This window comes from Dendropsophus ebraccatus, chromosome 3, assembly GCF_027789765.1.
Source record: "Dendropsophus ebraccatus isolate aDenEbr1 chromosome 3, aDenEbr1.pat, whole genome shotgun sequence".
Classification (NCBI taxonomy): Eukaryota; Metazoa; Chordata; class Amphibia; order Anura; family Hylidae; genus Dendropsophus; species Dendropsophus ebraccatus.
Window position 1 is genome coordinate 188,957,408 of NC_091456.1, and position 14,557 is coordinate 188,971,964.

The 14,557-nt window shown below is 45.6% G+C and overlaps 1 protein-coding gene across 1 annotated transcript in view; it reads left to right on the forward strand.

Annotated features, from left to right (window-relative positions):
• The window catches only part of LOC138786600 (uncharacterized), an 87,877-nt gene extending 80,944 nt beyond the window's left edge, over positions 1 to 6,933 (forward strand). Inside the window, 1 exon segment of the mRNA XM_069963580.1 lies at positions 4,826 to 6,933. Coding sequence (XP_069819681.1) covers positions 4,826 to 5,739 — 914 coding nt within the window. The 3' untranslated portion in view covers positions 5,740 to 6,933.
• Positions 6,934 to 14,557: the final 7,624 nt, after the last annotated feature.

The window sequence follows — 14,557 nt, forward strand, 5'->3', positions numbered from 1 at the left end:
ACCAGGCAACGTTTTTCCAATCTTCTACTGTCCAATTTCGATGAGCTTGTGCAAATTGTAGCCTCAGTTTCCTGTTCTTAGCTGAAAGAAGTGGCACCCGGTGTGGTCTTCTGCTGCTGTAGCCCATCTGCCTCAAAGTTCGACGTACTGTGCGTTCAGAGATGCTCTTCTGCCTACCTTGGTTGTAACAGTTGGCTATTTGAGTCACTGTTGCCTTTCTATCAGCTCGAACCAGTCTGCCCATTCTCCTCTGACCTCTGGCATCAACAAGGCATTTCCGCCCACAGAACTGTCGCTCACTGGATGTTTTTTCTTTTTCGGACCATTCTCTAGAGATGGTTGTGCGTGAAAATCCCAGTAGATCAGCAGTTTCTGAAATACTCAGACCAGCCCTTCTGGTACCAACAACCATGCCACGTTCAAAGGCACTCAAATCACCTTTCTTCCCCATACTGATGCTTGGTTTGAACTGCAGGAGATTGTCTTGACCATGTCTACATGCCTAAATGCACTGAGTTGTCGCCATGTGATTGGCTGATTAGAATTTAAGTGGTAACGTGCAGTTGGACAGGTGTACCTAATAAAGTGGCCGGTGAGTGTATATACAGGACCCCCTACTCCATCTATACAGTACATGTATATACAGGGCAATACACGTATACCAAACTGTGACTGGGTAACACTGCCACACCAGACCTGACCAATACCACCATACTGTGCTGGATAACACTGCCATACCAGTCATGACCAATACTGCCATATACTGTGACTGGGTAACACCGCCATACCAGACCTGACCAATACCGCCATACTGTGACTGGATAAAACCATCATATCAGACCTGACCAATACCGCCATACTGTAACTGGATAACACAGCTATACCAGACCTGACCAATACCACCATACTGTGACGGGATAACACTGTCGTAACACACCTGACCAATACCGCCATACTGTGACTGGATAACACTGCCATACCAGACCTGATCAATACTGCCATATACTGTGACTGGATAACTCTGCTATACCAGACCTGACCAATACCGCCATACTGTGACTGGATAACACTGCCATACCAGACCTTACCAATACTGCCATACTGTGACTGGATAACACCACTATACCAGACCTGACCAATACCATCACACTGTGACTGGAGAACACCGCCACACCAGACCTGACCAATACCGCCATACTGTGACTGGATAACACTGCCATACCAGACATGACCAATACCGACACACTGTGACTGAATAACACTGCCATACCAGACCTGACCAATACCGCCATACTGTGACTGGATAACACCGCTATACAAGACCTGACCAAAGATTTTCTGGCAAGTCTGAACGGGAGGGTACTGCCCCTCTGCAAGGTGCTACCCTACGCACCAGACCATAAGTGCCTAATGGTAAATACGACCCTGCAGGTATACAGGACCCCAAAACTATACACTACAAGTGCACGGGACCTCCACCAACTGTATACTACAGGTATACAGGACCCCAAACTTTACACTACAGGTATACAGGACCTCAAAACTATACACCTCAGGTATACAGGACCTACACCAACTCTATACTACAGGTATACAGGACCCCAAACTTTACACTACAGGTATACAAGACCTCAAAACTATACACTACAGGTATACAGGACCTACACCAGCTCTATACTACAGGTATACAGCACCTTCACCAACTCTTAACTACAGGTATACAGGACCCCCAAAGCTATATACTACAGGTATACAGGAACTCCACCAACTATATACTACAGGTATATAGGACCCCAAACTATACACTACAGGTATACAGGACCTCCACCAACTCTATACTACAGTTATACAGGACCCTCAAACTATGCACTACAGGTGCACAGGATCCCCGAACTATATACTACAGGTATACAAGACCTCCACCAATTATACACTACAGATATCTAAGACCCTTAAACTATAAACTACAGGTATACAAGACCTCCACCAACTATACATTACAGGTATACAGCACCAACTATATACTACAGGTATACAGGACCCCCGAACTATACAGTACAGGTATACAGGACCTTCACCAACTGTACACTGCAGGTATACAGGACCTCCCTCAACTATACACTACAGGTATACAGCCCCCCCCAACTACACACTACAGGTATACAGGACCCCCCAACTATACACTATAGGTATACAGCCCCCCCAACTATGCACTACAGATATGCGAGACCCCTAAAAACTATACATTGTGGGTATACAGAACCCCTCCAACTATGCACTACAGGTATACACTAATTCCACTGATTAGATGAAACAATACCTTTTAGCTTGGCCTCCTGGGCATCTTAGAACAAATCTAATTAACACACTGACACTTTATACCCGGGCAGCGCCGGGTACATTTTCTAGTGTGTGTGTATATATATATATATATATATATATATATTAATGTGTGTGTGTGTGTGTGTGTATATGGGTAACAAAAAGGAACAATACAAGATCAGAACAAATTACATGAGGGCAAAAGACAGACCGGTACATAGGGGAAGAGGACCCTGCCCGCGAGGGCTTACAATCTATAACAGTGCTTCTCAAACTTTTTGTACTCGGGCCTCACCTAGGGCTCCATATTGATGCTCGGGTCTCACCAACAAACACATACTACTATTCCGTGCCAAATACCACCATGTAGTGCACATTATATCCCAGAGCAGTGCCAAATAAGCACCGAAGTGCTTTCTGTTGCAGCTCCCTCTCTCCTACTAACCCCATCACTGTGCATGCGGCGCTCTTGGCACTGTCAGAGTAATAACCCTACTAGTGCCCCACAAATAGTTAATAACACTACTAGTGCCTCACAAATAGTTAATAACCCTACTAGTGCCTCACAAATAGTTAATAACCCTACTAGTGCCCCACAAATAGTTAATAACCCTACTAGTGCCCCACAAATAGTTAATAACCCTACTAGTGCCCCACAAATAGTTAATAACCATAATAGTGCCCCACAAATAGTTAATACCCCACAAATAACTAAACACCTATAAACCCATCCGGTATAAATGTAAAAAAGTTTGAAATGAGAATTCACTGGAATATACAAGAAACTTTATTGAAAATCATCGCAAAACAAAAAAAAAGGAACAGGGAAAACGAAGAAAATAAAAACCTGGGAGGTGGGAGACCGTACAAGAGGACAGGTATATGTTACAAATAAAGTGCAGGTGCAGATATTAGGTACAGATAACATAGCTCATTGCAGCCAGGTTGTAAACAGTAAAATAAAGTGCAAGTGCTACAGTATATACCAAACCACAGGCTGCATGGCTAAATCTAACCAAAATGTTAGCAAGTGCACACAAACAAGGTTACCCGGGAATGAATTTCCCAAAGCCTCAGGCCTCCCACCTCACACTTCACTCCCTGAAGAAGCCAATATCGAAACGACGTTGGAGGAGTGTGAGTTTTTTTTTTTTGTTTTGCGATGATTTTCAATAAAGTTTCTTGTATATACCAGTGAATTCTCATTTCAAACTTTTTTACATTTATACCGGATGGGTTTATAGGTGTTTAGTTCTATGAGTAGAGACCATTCGGGGATCCCCTTTTCTTTTTGGGTATTGTTTCTTTATTGTAGAATTCAGAATCTATAGGTGTATTCTAACCCCACAAATAGTTAATAACCATAATAGTGCCCCACAAATAGGTATTTCCCTCAGTAGTAACACATTAGCGCCCCACAAATAGATAAGTCCCCTTAAAGTGCCACAACAGAGCCTCACACGTCCTTAATTCCCCCAGCAGTGCCAAATAGTTACAGAATAACATGCACATTCAATCACCAACAGACCCCTGGCTAGGACGCGTGGACGTTGGCGGGGCCTATTTGGTGACCAGGGGAGAACGGGCATGACACAGGCTGGGCTCCCACCTGGCTCTGGTGCCCGCACTGACCGGCCAGGATGTGAGGGCGGTGAATGGGTGGCTCCGCGGTGCCCATTTAGGACGGGCGGGATGTGGGTGGGGCCCCAGCTGTGTCAGGGCAGGACACCGGCTTGGAGAACGGCCGAGATGCGGGCAGAACCCCCACTCGACTCCGGCACTTGTTTAACAGCTGCGTGCTTTCATGGGTCTGTGACAGACCCATGAATGCATGCAGCTGTTAAACAAGCGTATACCGGGGTTGCTCCTACCCATCGCCTTCCAGTGCTCCCCAGCCTCCAGCAGCTCTGCCATGTGACGTCCCGATGCGGCCATGTCCCGGTCCCCGGTGTCTGCAGTTAACAGTGCACCTGGTACCTGTCGCGCTTCCGGATTAGCGGTGACATCCACCGCTAATCCAAATATTCGGGTCTCCACGGACTTTTGGATTAGCGATGGATTTCACTGCAAATCTGGAAGAGAGGCTGGTGACAGGTGCACTAGCAGGTCCTGCGGGGAGAGCACCCCATGTTCCCTTAGTACACCCGGCAACGCCTCCTTGGCACCCCCTGCAGACAGGGCAGACAGGGTCAGTATTATGTGTGACGCACTGCAGGGTGACTGGGTTCCTCAGGAAGCAGCTACAGCTCGGGCACTGCAGCACACAGCAGCAGCTCCAGCTGTAAGTGTCATCCTGCGCACCAGACCTCGCGCCTCACCGGACTGTGAGCTGCGCCTCACCAGTGAGGCGCGCCTCACAGTTTGAGAAGCGCTGATCTATAAGATGGGAACAAATCTGATCATTCTTATTATGTTACATAAAAAAGAGTAACTTTCTATGTCTGCAATATGTTTAAGCTTCTATTACTGGGAAATAAGAGAAATGGTGTTTTCTCCTTTGCAGATGATTCTACCAGGAGCTCAGGGGGACATCAGATCTCCTCAGAGGATCAGATCACACAAGATACATATGAGGAACCGTTCACTGTCCTAGATACACCCTCATGCTTTACTCAGAAAAAAAATCTTCCAGGGAAGAAGGCATTTTCATGTTTAGAATGTGGGAAATGTTTTGCTAAGAAATCAAAGCTTGTTATCCATCAAAGAAGTCACACAGGGGAGAAACCTTTTTTATGTTCAGATTGTGGGAAATGTTTTACTGACCAATCAAATCTTCTTCGCCATCAAAAAATTCACACTGGAGAGAATCGATTTTCATGTTCAGAATGTGGGAAAGATTTTGCTTATAAATCAAATCTTGTTTACCATCAAAGAATTCACACAGGGAACAAACCTTTTTCATGTTCAGAATGTGAAAAATGTTTTTCTCATCAATCAGATCTTGTTATGCATCAGAGAACTCACACAGGGGAGAAACCATTTTCATGTTTGGAATGTGGAAAAAGTTATGCTTATAAAACAGATCTTGTTACGCATCAGAGAACTCACACAGGGGAGAGACCATTTTCATGTTCAGAATGTGGGAAATGTTTTCTTCAGAAATCAGTTCTTGTTGTGCATCAGAGAACTCACACGGGAGAGAAGCCATTTTCGTGTTCAGAATGTGGGAAATGTTTTACTCAGCAATCAAAACTTGTTAGGCATCAGAGAACCCACACAGGGGAGAAGCCATTTTCATGTTGGGAATGTGGACGGTGTTTTTCTAATAGATACCTCTTTGCTACGCATCAGAGAAGTCACACAGGCGAGAAACCATTTTCATGTTCAGATTGCGGGAAATGTTTTAATTGGCAGACAAGTCTTTATAAACATAAAAAAACTCACAAAAGGGAGGAGCCATTGTCTTGCTCACAATGAGGTAAATAAATATAAGCATTCTATATGATTATGAAGGAAAATAGTTCAGTGTATATTATTAGTAACTGTACTCACTGCACTTACTGACAGCAGTTCCCTGTGTACCCCATAGAGCTATAATCAGGCTTCCCTCCTCCAGGCTGTGCCGTCCTGCTCTGTGGCGATTCTGTCCATAAGATGGCCGTGCCCATGCCCCTCCCCCAGTGTCCTCCATAGATATATACAGACTTTAATGGGCCTGAAATACATTTTGGACAGTATAAGACACCTAGAGGAAGGATGTAATAGAGAGGAGCAGCTGGAGGGGAAAGAGGATAGAAGTGAGAAGTGTTGTGTGCAGCAGATAGTGTTCATAGTCTGCTGAATCTTTATTCCATTCATCCTATCGAATCAGTGAATACAAAATAAGGGAACAATCTTAACCCCTTAATGGTGCAGGACGAGTATACTTGTCCTGCCGCTTTAAGGGGGAAGCAGAGAGGGCCCACAGTTCAGGCCCTCTCTGCTGCGCATGGCTCCCGGCTGCTCTCAGCCGCGCACGGCTAATTAACCATTTAGATCCAGCTGTCTTAGCCATCCCTGGTGCCTAGTGGGAAGGGATCGCCCCCGCAATGTGTTGCATCATATCCAACTAGGCCTCAGCATTGCAATGGGGATGGATTGCAGTGGGCTCCAGCAGCCGTTGTAATCCAGCACTGATCTTATCGATACGGCACTGATTTAGATGATCAGTGCAGTTATAATAAAAGTCTCCCAGGGGGCCTAAAAGTTAAAGTGCAGTAAAAAAATAAAAGAAAAAGAAAAAAATCTCTTACCTAATAATTTTAATCACTCCACTTTTCCCATGTTATAGATAAAAAATCATTAAAAAAATATATTGGAATCATCTGAACTGTTAAGTTACGATATCCCTGATCTCACACGGTAAATTGCGTAAGCGCAAAAAAAGCCGCTAAAGTGCAAAATTGCTGATTTTCTTTGTCACATTAAATCCAGAAAAATTGTGATCAAAAAGTGGCATATACGCAAGTAAGGTACCGATCATGGTGAAAAAATGACACCTCCCATAGCCCCATAGACCAAAGGATAAAAGCTCTATAAGGATCAGAATTGAGTAATTTGAAGAACTTTTAGTTATTTTAAATGCTTTCATTTTTTAAGTCATCAAAGAAAATAAAAGTTATATATGTTGAATTTCATTGAAATCGTACTGATTTGAGGAACATAGATAACATGTCATTTTTACCTTAGGGCGAACGGCATTAACACAAAACCCCTTACAAAATATTTTTTTTTTTTTTTTTTTTCAATTTCACTGCATAAATCATTTTTTTCCGGTCTTGCAGCACATTATGTGGAAAAATTAAAGGGAACCATTCACCCCGTGGCCCCCGTTAGAAACAGACAAACAGTTACATAAAGGTCAATATACTTACCATATCGCTCCCGGTCCCGTCCCGGATCTCGTTGTTGACACGGAGAAATCGCCGATTCTTCTTCTCGCGCCCATTATGGTAATGAGCGCCACCGGCCCGAAGTCCAGCCTTCTCCCCGCCTCCGACACTTGATTGACGCCGGGTCTTCTTCCTCCTCGTCTTCTTTCTTCTCGCCGGATCCCGCGCAGGCGCCGTGACGGTCGTTTTCGGCGCATGCGCAGTTCACAATTGAAGCCGCTCCACAGCTTCAATGTTTACTGCGCGTGCGCCGATTGTCAGAGCTGAAGTGACGTGTTGGACTTCGCGCATGCGCGGTACACAGGAACGTCACAAGCACGTATCCTGTTTACCGCGCAGGCGCAGAAGAGATGACGAGACCTTCGCAACGGCGCCTGCGCGGGAATTCGTGAGGAGACTGAAGACTGAAGACGTCAATCAAGTTCCAGGAGGCGTGGATGGGCGGCGACGAGAAGAGGACCTCATGAATAAGTTGGACTCGTCCGTCGTTTCCTATGGACGTTGGACTCATCTCAGCTCATTACCATAATGGGCGGGAGAAGAAGAATCGGCGATTTCTCCGTGTCAACAACGAGATCCGGGACGGGACCGGGAGCGATATGGTAAGTATATTGACCTTTATGTAACTGTTTGTCTGTTTCTAACGGGGGCCACGGGGTGAATGGTTCCCAATAAGTCTGTCATTTCAAAATACAATTGGTGTTGCAAAAAATCATGTGGGTCTGTAGGTGAAAAAGTGCAAGTGCTACTGCCTTATAAACACGAGGGTGCAAAAATGAAAATAGGCTCAGGAGGGAAGGCTATAAAGCCTGTATGAAATGGTAGAATATCTTGTACTCTCTGTTTAGTCTATGGGACTCAGTGCATATCCAGATGAACTCTAATGCTATAAGTCTTCGTATCCTGTTACCACCACTGCGTGGCATGGGGATATAGTCCAGGACCTGTATGTGCGGCTGTGCTGGTTTCTGGCAGAGGATAGTAGACTTGTGCTGTAGTACGCCATCTTGGATCCTCTGGGTGGTCTCCTCCAAGTATCTGAGGTCACAGGGGCATGTGATCAGGAATATGATGTACAATAAGGCACAAGTGTGAAAACTTTTCATGGGAACATGGACGCCTCCTTCCATCATTAAAGGGGTTATCCAGCGCTACAAAAACATGGCCACTTTTCCCCCTACTGTTGTCTCCAGTTCAGGTGCGGTTTGCAATTAAGCTCCATTTACTTCCATGGAACTGAGTTTCAAAACCCCACCCAATCTGGAGACAACAGTAGGGGGAAAGTGTCCATGTTTTTGTAGCGCTGGATAACCCCTTTAAGGTCTAGAGTTTTCCCTAAAGCAAATGGCTGTCATTGTTTAGAGGCGCGACTGGTTCTGCGTCTGGATTAAGAAGTTTCCCTCCAGCTCTACTGACTTCTCAATAGCTCCAGTGACCCGATTGTTTTGATACCATATACTATACTAAATACAATACCATATACAGTACAATGGTTCCTCAAGATACAATATTAACCCCTTTGTGCTGCAGCTAGTTTGGGCCTTAATGACCAGGCTAATTTTTCAAAATCTGACCTGTCTCACTTTATGCTCTCATAGCTCAGTGATGCTTTAACGTATGCTAGCGATTCTGAGACTGTTTTTTCGTGACATATGGCACTTTATGTTAGTGGCAAAATTTGGTCACTACTTTGTGTGTTTTTTGTGAAAAACATCAAAATATCATGAAAAATTTAAAAAATTTGCATTTTATGAACTTTGAAATTCTCTGCTTCTAAAAAAAGAAAGTCGTAGCACATAAATTAGTTACTAAGTCACATTACCAATATGTCTTCTTTATTCTGGCTTCATTTGGTAAACATATTTTACTTTTTTAGGGTGTTATGGGGCTTAGAAATTTATCAGCAAATTATCACATTTTCGTGAAACTGATTTTTTTTAGGGACCAGTTCTTTTTTTAAATGGATTTAGAAGTCTGGTATCCTGAAAACCCCCATAAGTGACCCCATTTTGGAAACTACACACCTTACAGAATTAATCTAGGGGTATAATGAGCATTTTAACCCTACAGGGGCTGGAGGAAAGTATTCACAATTAGGCAGTAAAAAAATTGAAAATTTAAATTTTCCAATAATATATACGTTTAGATTAAAGTTTCTCATTTTCAAAAGGAATATGAGACAAAAAGCACCCCAAAATTTGTAATGCAGGTTCTCTTGAGTACAACAGTACCCCATATGTGGGCGTAAACCACTGTATGGGCACACAGCAGGGCTCAGAAGGAAGGGAGCGCCAATTAGCTTTTCCAATGCAGATTTTGCTGAAGAAGTTTCTGAGCACCAGGTGCGTTTGTAGTGCCCCTGTAGTGTCAGCAGAGAGAAAACCCCCCATAAGTCACCCCATTTTGGAAAGTACACCCCTCAAAGAATTCATCTTGGTGTGTGGTGACCATTTTGACCCCACAGGTATTACAGGAAAGTATTCAAAAGAAGACAGTAAAAATGAAAAACTTGAATTCTTCCAATAATATGTTCGTTTAGTTTGAAATTTCTCAATTTCACGAGGAACAAGAGGAAAAAAATACCCCAAAATTTGTAACGCAGGTTCTCCTGAGTACAATGGTACCCCATATGTGGGCATAAACCACTGCATGGGCACACAGGAGGGCTCAGAAGGGAAGGAGCGCCAATTAGCTTTTTCAATGCAGATTTTGCTGCAGAAGTTTCCGAGCGCCAGGTGCGTTTGCAGAGCCCCTGTAGTGTCCGTAGAAGAGAACCCCCCCAAAAGTCACTCCATTTTGGAAAGTGCACCCCTCAAAGTATTCATCTTGGTGTGTGGTGACCATTTTGACCCCACAGGTATTAGAGGAAAGTATTCAAAAGTAGACAGTAAAAATGAAAAACTCAAATTTTTCCAATATTATGTTCTTTTAGTTTGAAATTTCTCAATTTCACGAGGAACAAGAGGAAAAAAGTACCACAAAATTTGTAACGCAGGTTCTCCTGAGTACAATGGTACCCCATATGTGGGCGTAAACCACTGCATGGGCACACAGGAGGGCTCAAAAGGGAAGGAGCGCCAATTAGCTTTTTCAATGCAGATTTTGCTGAAGAAGTTTCTGAGCGCCAGGTGCGTTTGCAGCGCCCCTGTAGTGCTAGCGGAGTAAAATCTCGCCATAAGTCACTCCATTTTGGAAAGTGCACCCCTCATAGAATTTATTTTGGGGTGTGGTGAGCATTTTGACCCCACAGGTATTTGAGGAAAGTATTCAAAAGTAGACAGTAAAAATGAAAAACTCGAATTTTTCCAATAATATGTTCCTTTAGTTTGAAATTTCTCAATTTCACGAGGAACAGGAGAGAAATGTCACCCCAATATATGTAAAGCAGGTTCTCCTGAGTAGAACGGTACCCCATATGTGGGCATAAACCACTGCATGGGCACACAGCCGGGCTCAGAAGGGAAGGAGCGCCAATTAGCATTTTCAGTGCAGATTTTTCTGAAGAAGTTTCTGAGCGCCAGGTGCGTTTGCTGAGCCCCTGTAGTGTCAGCAGAATAGATTCCCCCCAAAAGTCACCCCATTTTGGAAAATGCACCCCTCAAAGAATTCATCTTGGGGTGTGGTGAGCATTTTTACCCCACAGGTATTAGAGGAAAGTATTCAAAATTGGCCAGTAAAAATGAAAAACTCGAATTTTTCCAATAATATGTTGGTTTAGTTTGAAATTTCTCAATTTGACGAGGAACAGGAGAGAAAACGTACCCCAAAATCTGTAACGCAGGTTCTCCTGAGTACAACGGTACCCCATATGTGGGCATAAACCACTGTATGGGCACACAGCAGGGCTCAGAAGGGAAGGAGCGCCGATTTACAGGAGCAAAACCGCAGCTAGTAATGGTTATTAGAATAGCGCAGTTACTAAAATAAGATAAAAAAAATTAGATTACAGGTAATGTGGGGTGGTTACGGGCAACCAGGGGTGGTTATGGGCAACCTGAGGTGGTTACAGGTAATCTGGGGTGGTTACGGACAACATGGGGTGGTCACGGGCAACCTGCTGTGGTTACAGGCAACGCGGGGTGGTTACGGGCAATGTGTGGTGGTTATGGGCAACGTGTGGTGGTCACGGGCAACCTGCTGTGGTTACGGCAACGTGGGGTGGTTACAGGCAACGTGGGGTGGTTACAGGCAACGTGGGGTGGTTACAGGCAACGTGGGCTGGTTACAGGCAACGTGGGCTGGTTACAGGCAACGTGGGCTGGTTACAGGCAACGTGGGCTGGTAACGGGCAACGTGGGCTGGTTACGGGCAACCTGCTGTGCTTACAGACAATCTGGGATGGTTACGGGAAACGTGGGGTGGTTACGGGCAACCTGCAGTGCTTACAGACAATCTGGGGTGGATACGGGCAACGTGGGGTGGTTACGGGCAACCTGCAATGCTTACAGACAATCTGGGGTGGTTACAGGCAACGTTGGCTGGTTACGGGCAACCTGCAGTGCTTACAGACAATCTGAGGTGGATACGGGCAACGTGGGGTGGTTACGTGCAACCTGCAGTGCTTACTGACAATCTGGGGTGGTTACGGGCAACGTGGGGTGGTTACGGGCAATGTGGGGTGGTTACGGATAAACTGAAGTTCTTATAGGCAATCTGGGGTGGGTACCTGTAATCTGACATGGGCACCGCAATCTGGAGGGGGTCATTGGCAATTTGGGGTGGTCAGAGGCGACGTGCGGTGGTCAGAGGCGACGTGCGGTGGTCAGAGGCGACGTGCGGTGGTCAGAGGCGACGTGCGGTGGTCAGAGGCGACGTGGCGTGGTCAGAGGCATCGTGGCGTGGTCAGAGGCAACGCGCAGTGGTTACGTGCAATCTGGGGGGGTTACATGTAATCTGGCATGATTACGGGGAACCTGGGGGGGTTATGTGCAACCTGGAAGGGTTACAGACAATCTGGGATTGTTACTGATAAACTGAAGTGCTTATAGGTAATCTGGGGTGGGTACATGTAATTTGGGGTGGTTACGGGCAATCTGGAGGGGGTCACTGGCAATTTGCGGTGGTTACGGGCAACGTGCGGTGGTTACGGGCAACGTGCGGTGGTTACGGGCAACGTGCGGTGGTTACGGGCAACGTGCGGTGGTTACGGGCAACGTGCGGTGGTTACGGGCAACGTGCGGTGGTTACGGGTAATCTGGGGAGGGGTTAGGGGTAATTTGGGAGTAAACTGCAATTATTACTATAATAAAAAGTGTGTGTTTTATTTTTTTGTATGTTTGTCACTTTTTGTACTTTACATATTCATTTTCACTGTATTACTATGATTACTGTGATATTTTCTATCTCAGTAATCATAGTTCAGTGACAGAGACCAAATTGGTCTCTGTCACTTTAAATTTTCAGAGTTGGCTGGTTGTGAAGCGCATGCGCACTTCATAACCAGCCAGGACGTCGAGGAGGAAGGAGCTCCGTCGATCCGGTGAGTATATGGGGAAGGGGGGGGTGACTGGGGGACGGGGGTGACAGGGGGGGTGGGGGGCGACTTGGGGGGTGGGGGGACATCACTTTTTATCCCCTGTCACCAATCATTCATGGTGACAGGGGATAAAAAGTGCCGGGAGCACATGGCACAAGCGATCAGCGGTATATAGTATATACCGCTGATCGCTTGTACCGGGACCCCACAGGGGGGTCCCCGATGACTGCCCCATGCTCTCCGCTACCTCCGGTGGCGGAGAGCATGGGGCTTTCATTCATTTTAACCTTTTAATCGCTGTGAACCGACGTTAGTCGGTTCACAGCGATAGCGGCGGCCATCTTGGAAATGATGGCCGCCGGGGGAGGGGGGTTAGTTATCGGGGCACTAGGGGGGGCTGATCTGAGGTCTGGGGGATACTTATTTCATCTCCCCCCGCCGTAGATTCACGGCGGGGGGAGATGAAAGGTGGCGGCAGCACCGGTACTCTCATTTACCGACGGCCGCCGCTATAACGTTAATAGCGGCGATCGTCGGTAAGGGGGGGGGCCGGGACGGACCTCACACACTGCCCCAACCCCTCAGCTACCTCCGGTAGCCGGGGGGATGGGGTGGGGGCCGTCCCGGCCCCGCAGCCTTATTCTCTGCCATCGCCGTAAAAAGCTGATGGCAGCAGAATAAGGCCCATTAGTGACCGCCGTAGAAAGCCGTATCGGCGGTCACTAAGGGGTTAATTTGTTCCAGGACGACTATTGGATGTTGAGACCAAAACTCTATGGAAAACTGGTAATTGGTCCAAAATTTGAAAAAATGAAAATGTAAAGGAAAATAAGCAGCTAATTAATATTAACTATTATTTCTTACATATAACAGTCAGAAAGAGCTACAAGAGACTGTAAATTTCTTTCTATGTAGAGGACTGGAGCTGTTTCGGAGTCCTGTACAGATCACACAGGGTCCCAGAAAAATAAAATGAAGCCGCCCTCACCTGGTGGCCAATGGAGCAGCTGATCCTGGTGCAGGTAAAGAGCAATGCAGTGCTTGCACTTCACTAATACTGGGATTTTACCAGTAAAATGGCCAGTTTAATTAGTTGAACATCTAGTTATTTTACATGTTCCGCAGATCTGGACTGTCTGTAGTAATGTATGTCGAGTCTGATCTCAAGTCACGATGGTCCAAAAAGGAACATTGTATGTTGAAAATATTGTATCTCGAGGCCATTGTAAGTTGAGGGATCACTGTACTTTATATTGTTGGATTTCTCTGCCGTCCTTTCGGAAACACTTATTTTTCATAGTGGAAGATGCCTCTGAACCGGAGCTTAAAGAGAATCATTTACCAGGAATTAATAATTAATTTTGTTCTTTAGTGTACTTGTAGATACAAACATAAAAATTCATAAATATACAGCAAGAATGCTGTGCTGTCCACCCATCCCAGCAGCACAGGTTGTAGGGTTATTGTGAGAATCCTGTACTGCGAGAAGGAGGAGCTGTCTGCCCAAAGTCCGCTGTCCTCCCTGCAACTGGAGAAGCTCCTGACAGTAAGGACCATATTACCCCACCCGACATTATATCTGTGCTTGTCCATTACACAGCTCCATGATCATGCAGCAAGGGCTTTGTGTGTATACATAGATATTCATGTCCGTGCAGCACTTGCTGCGTATATAGAAAATAAAGTAATACGTGTCCACGCTCCCTGGTGTCCTACTAGTTTCTCCCTGCTCACCACTGACATCTCTTCAGTGACAGGTTGCTTAACCAATCATTGAGTGAGACAAGACAGTGCCGCGATCAGTGATTGGCTGAGCAGCATGTCACTTCAAAGACTGCCTCAGAAGGCTTAGTAGTGGCTGCATGGATACATGTGGACAGGTAAGTAT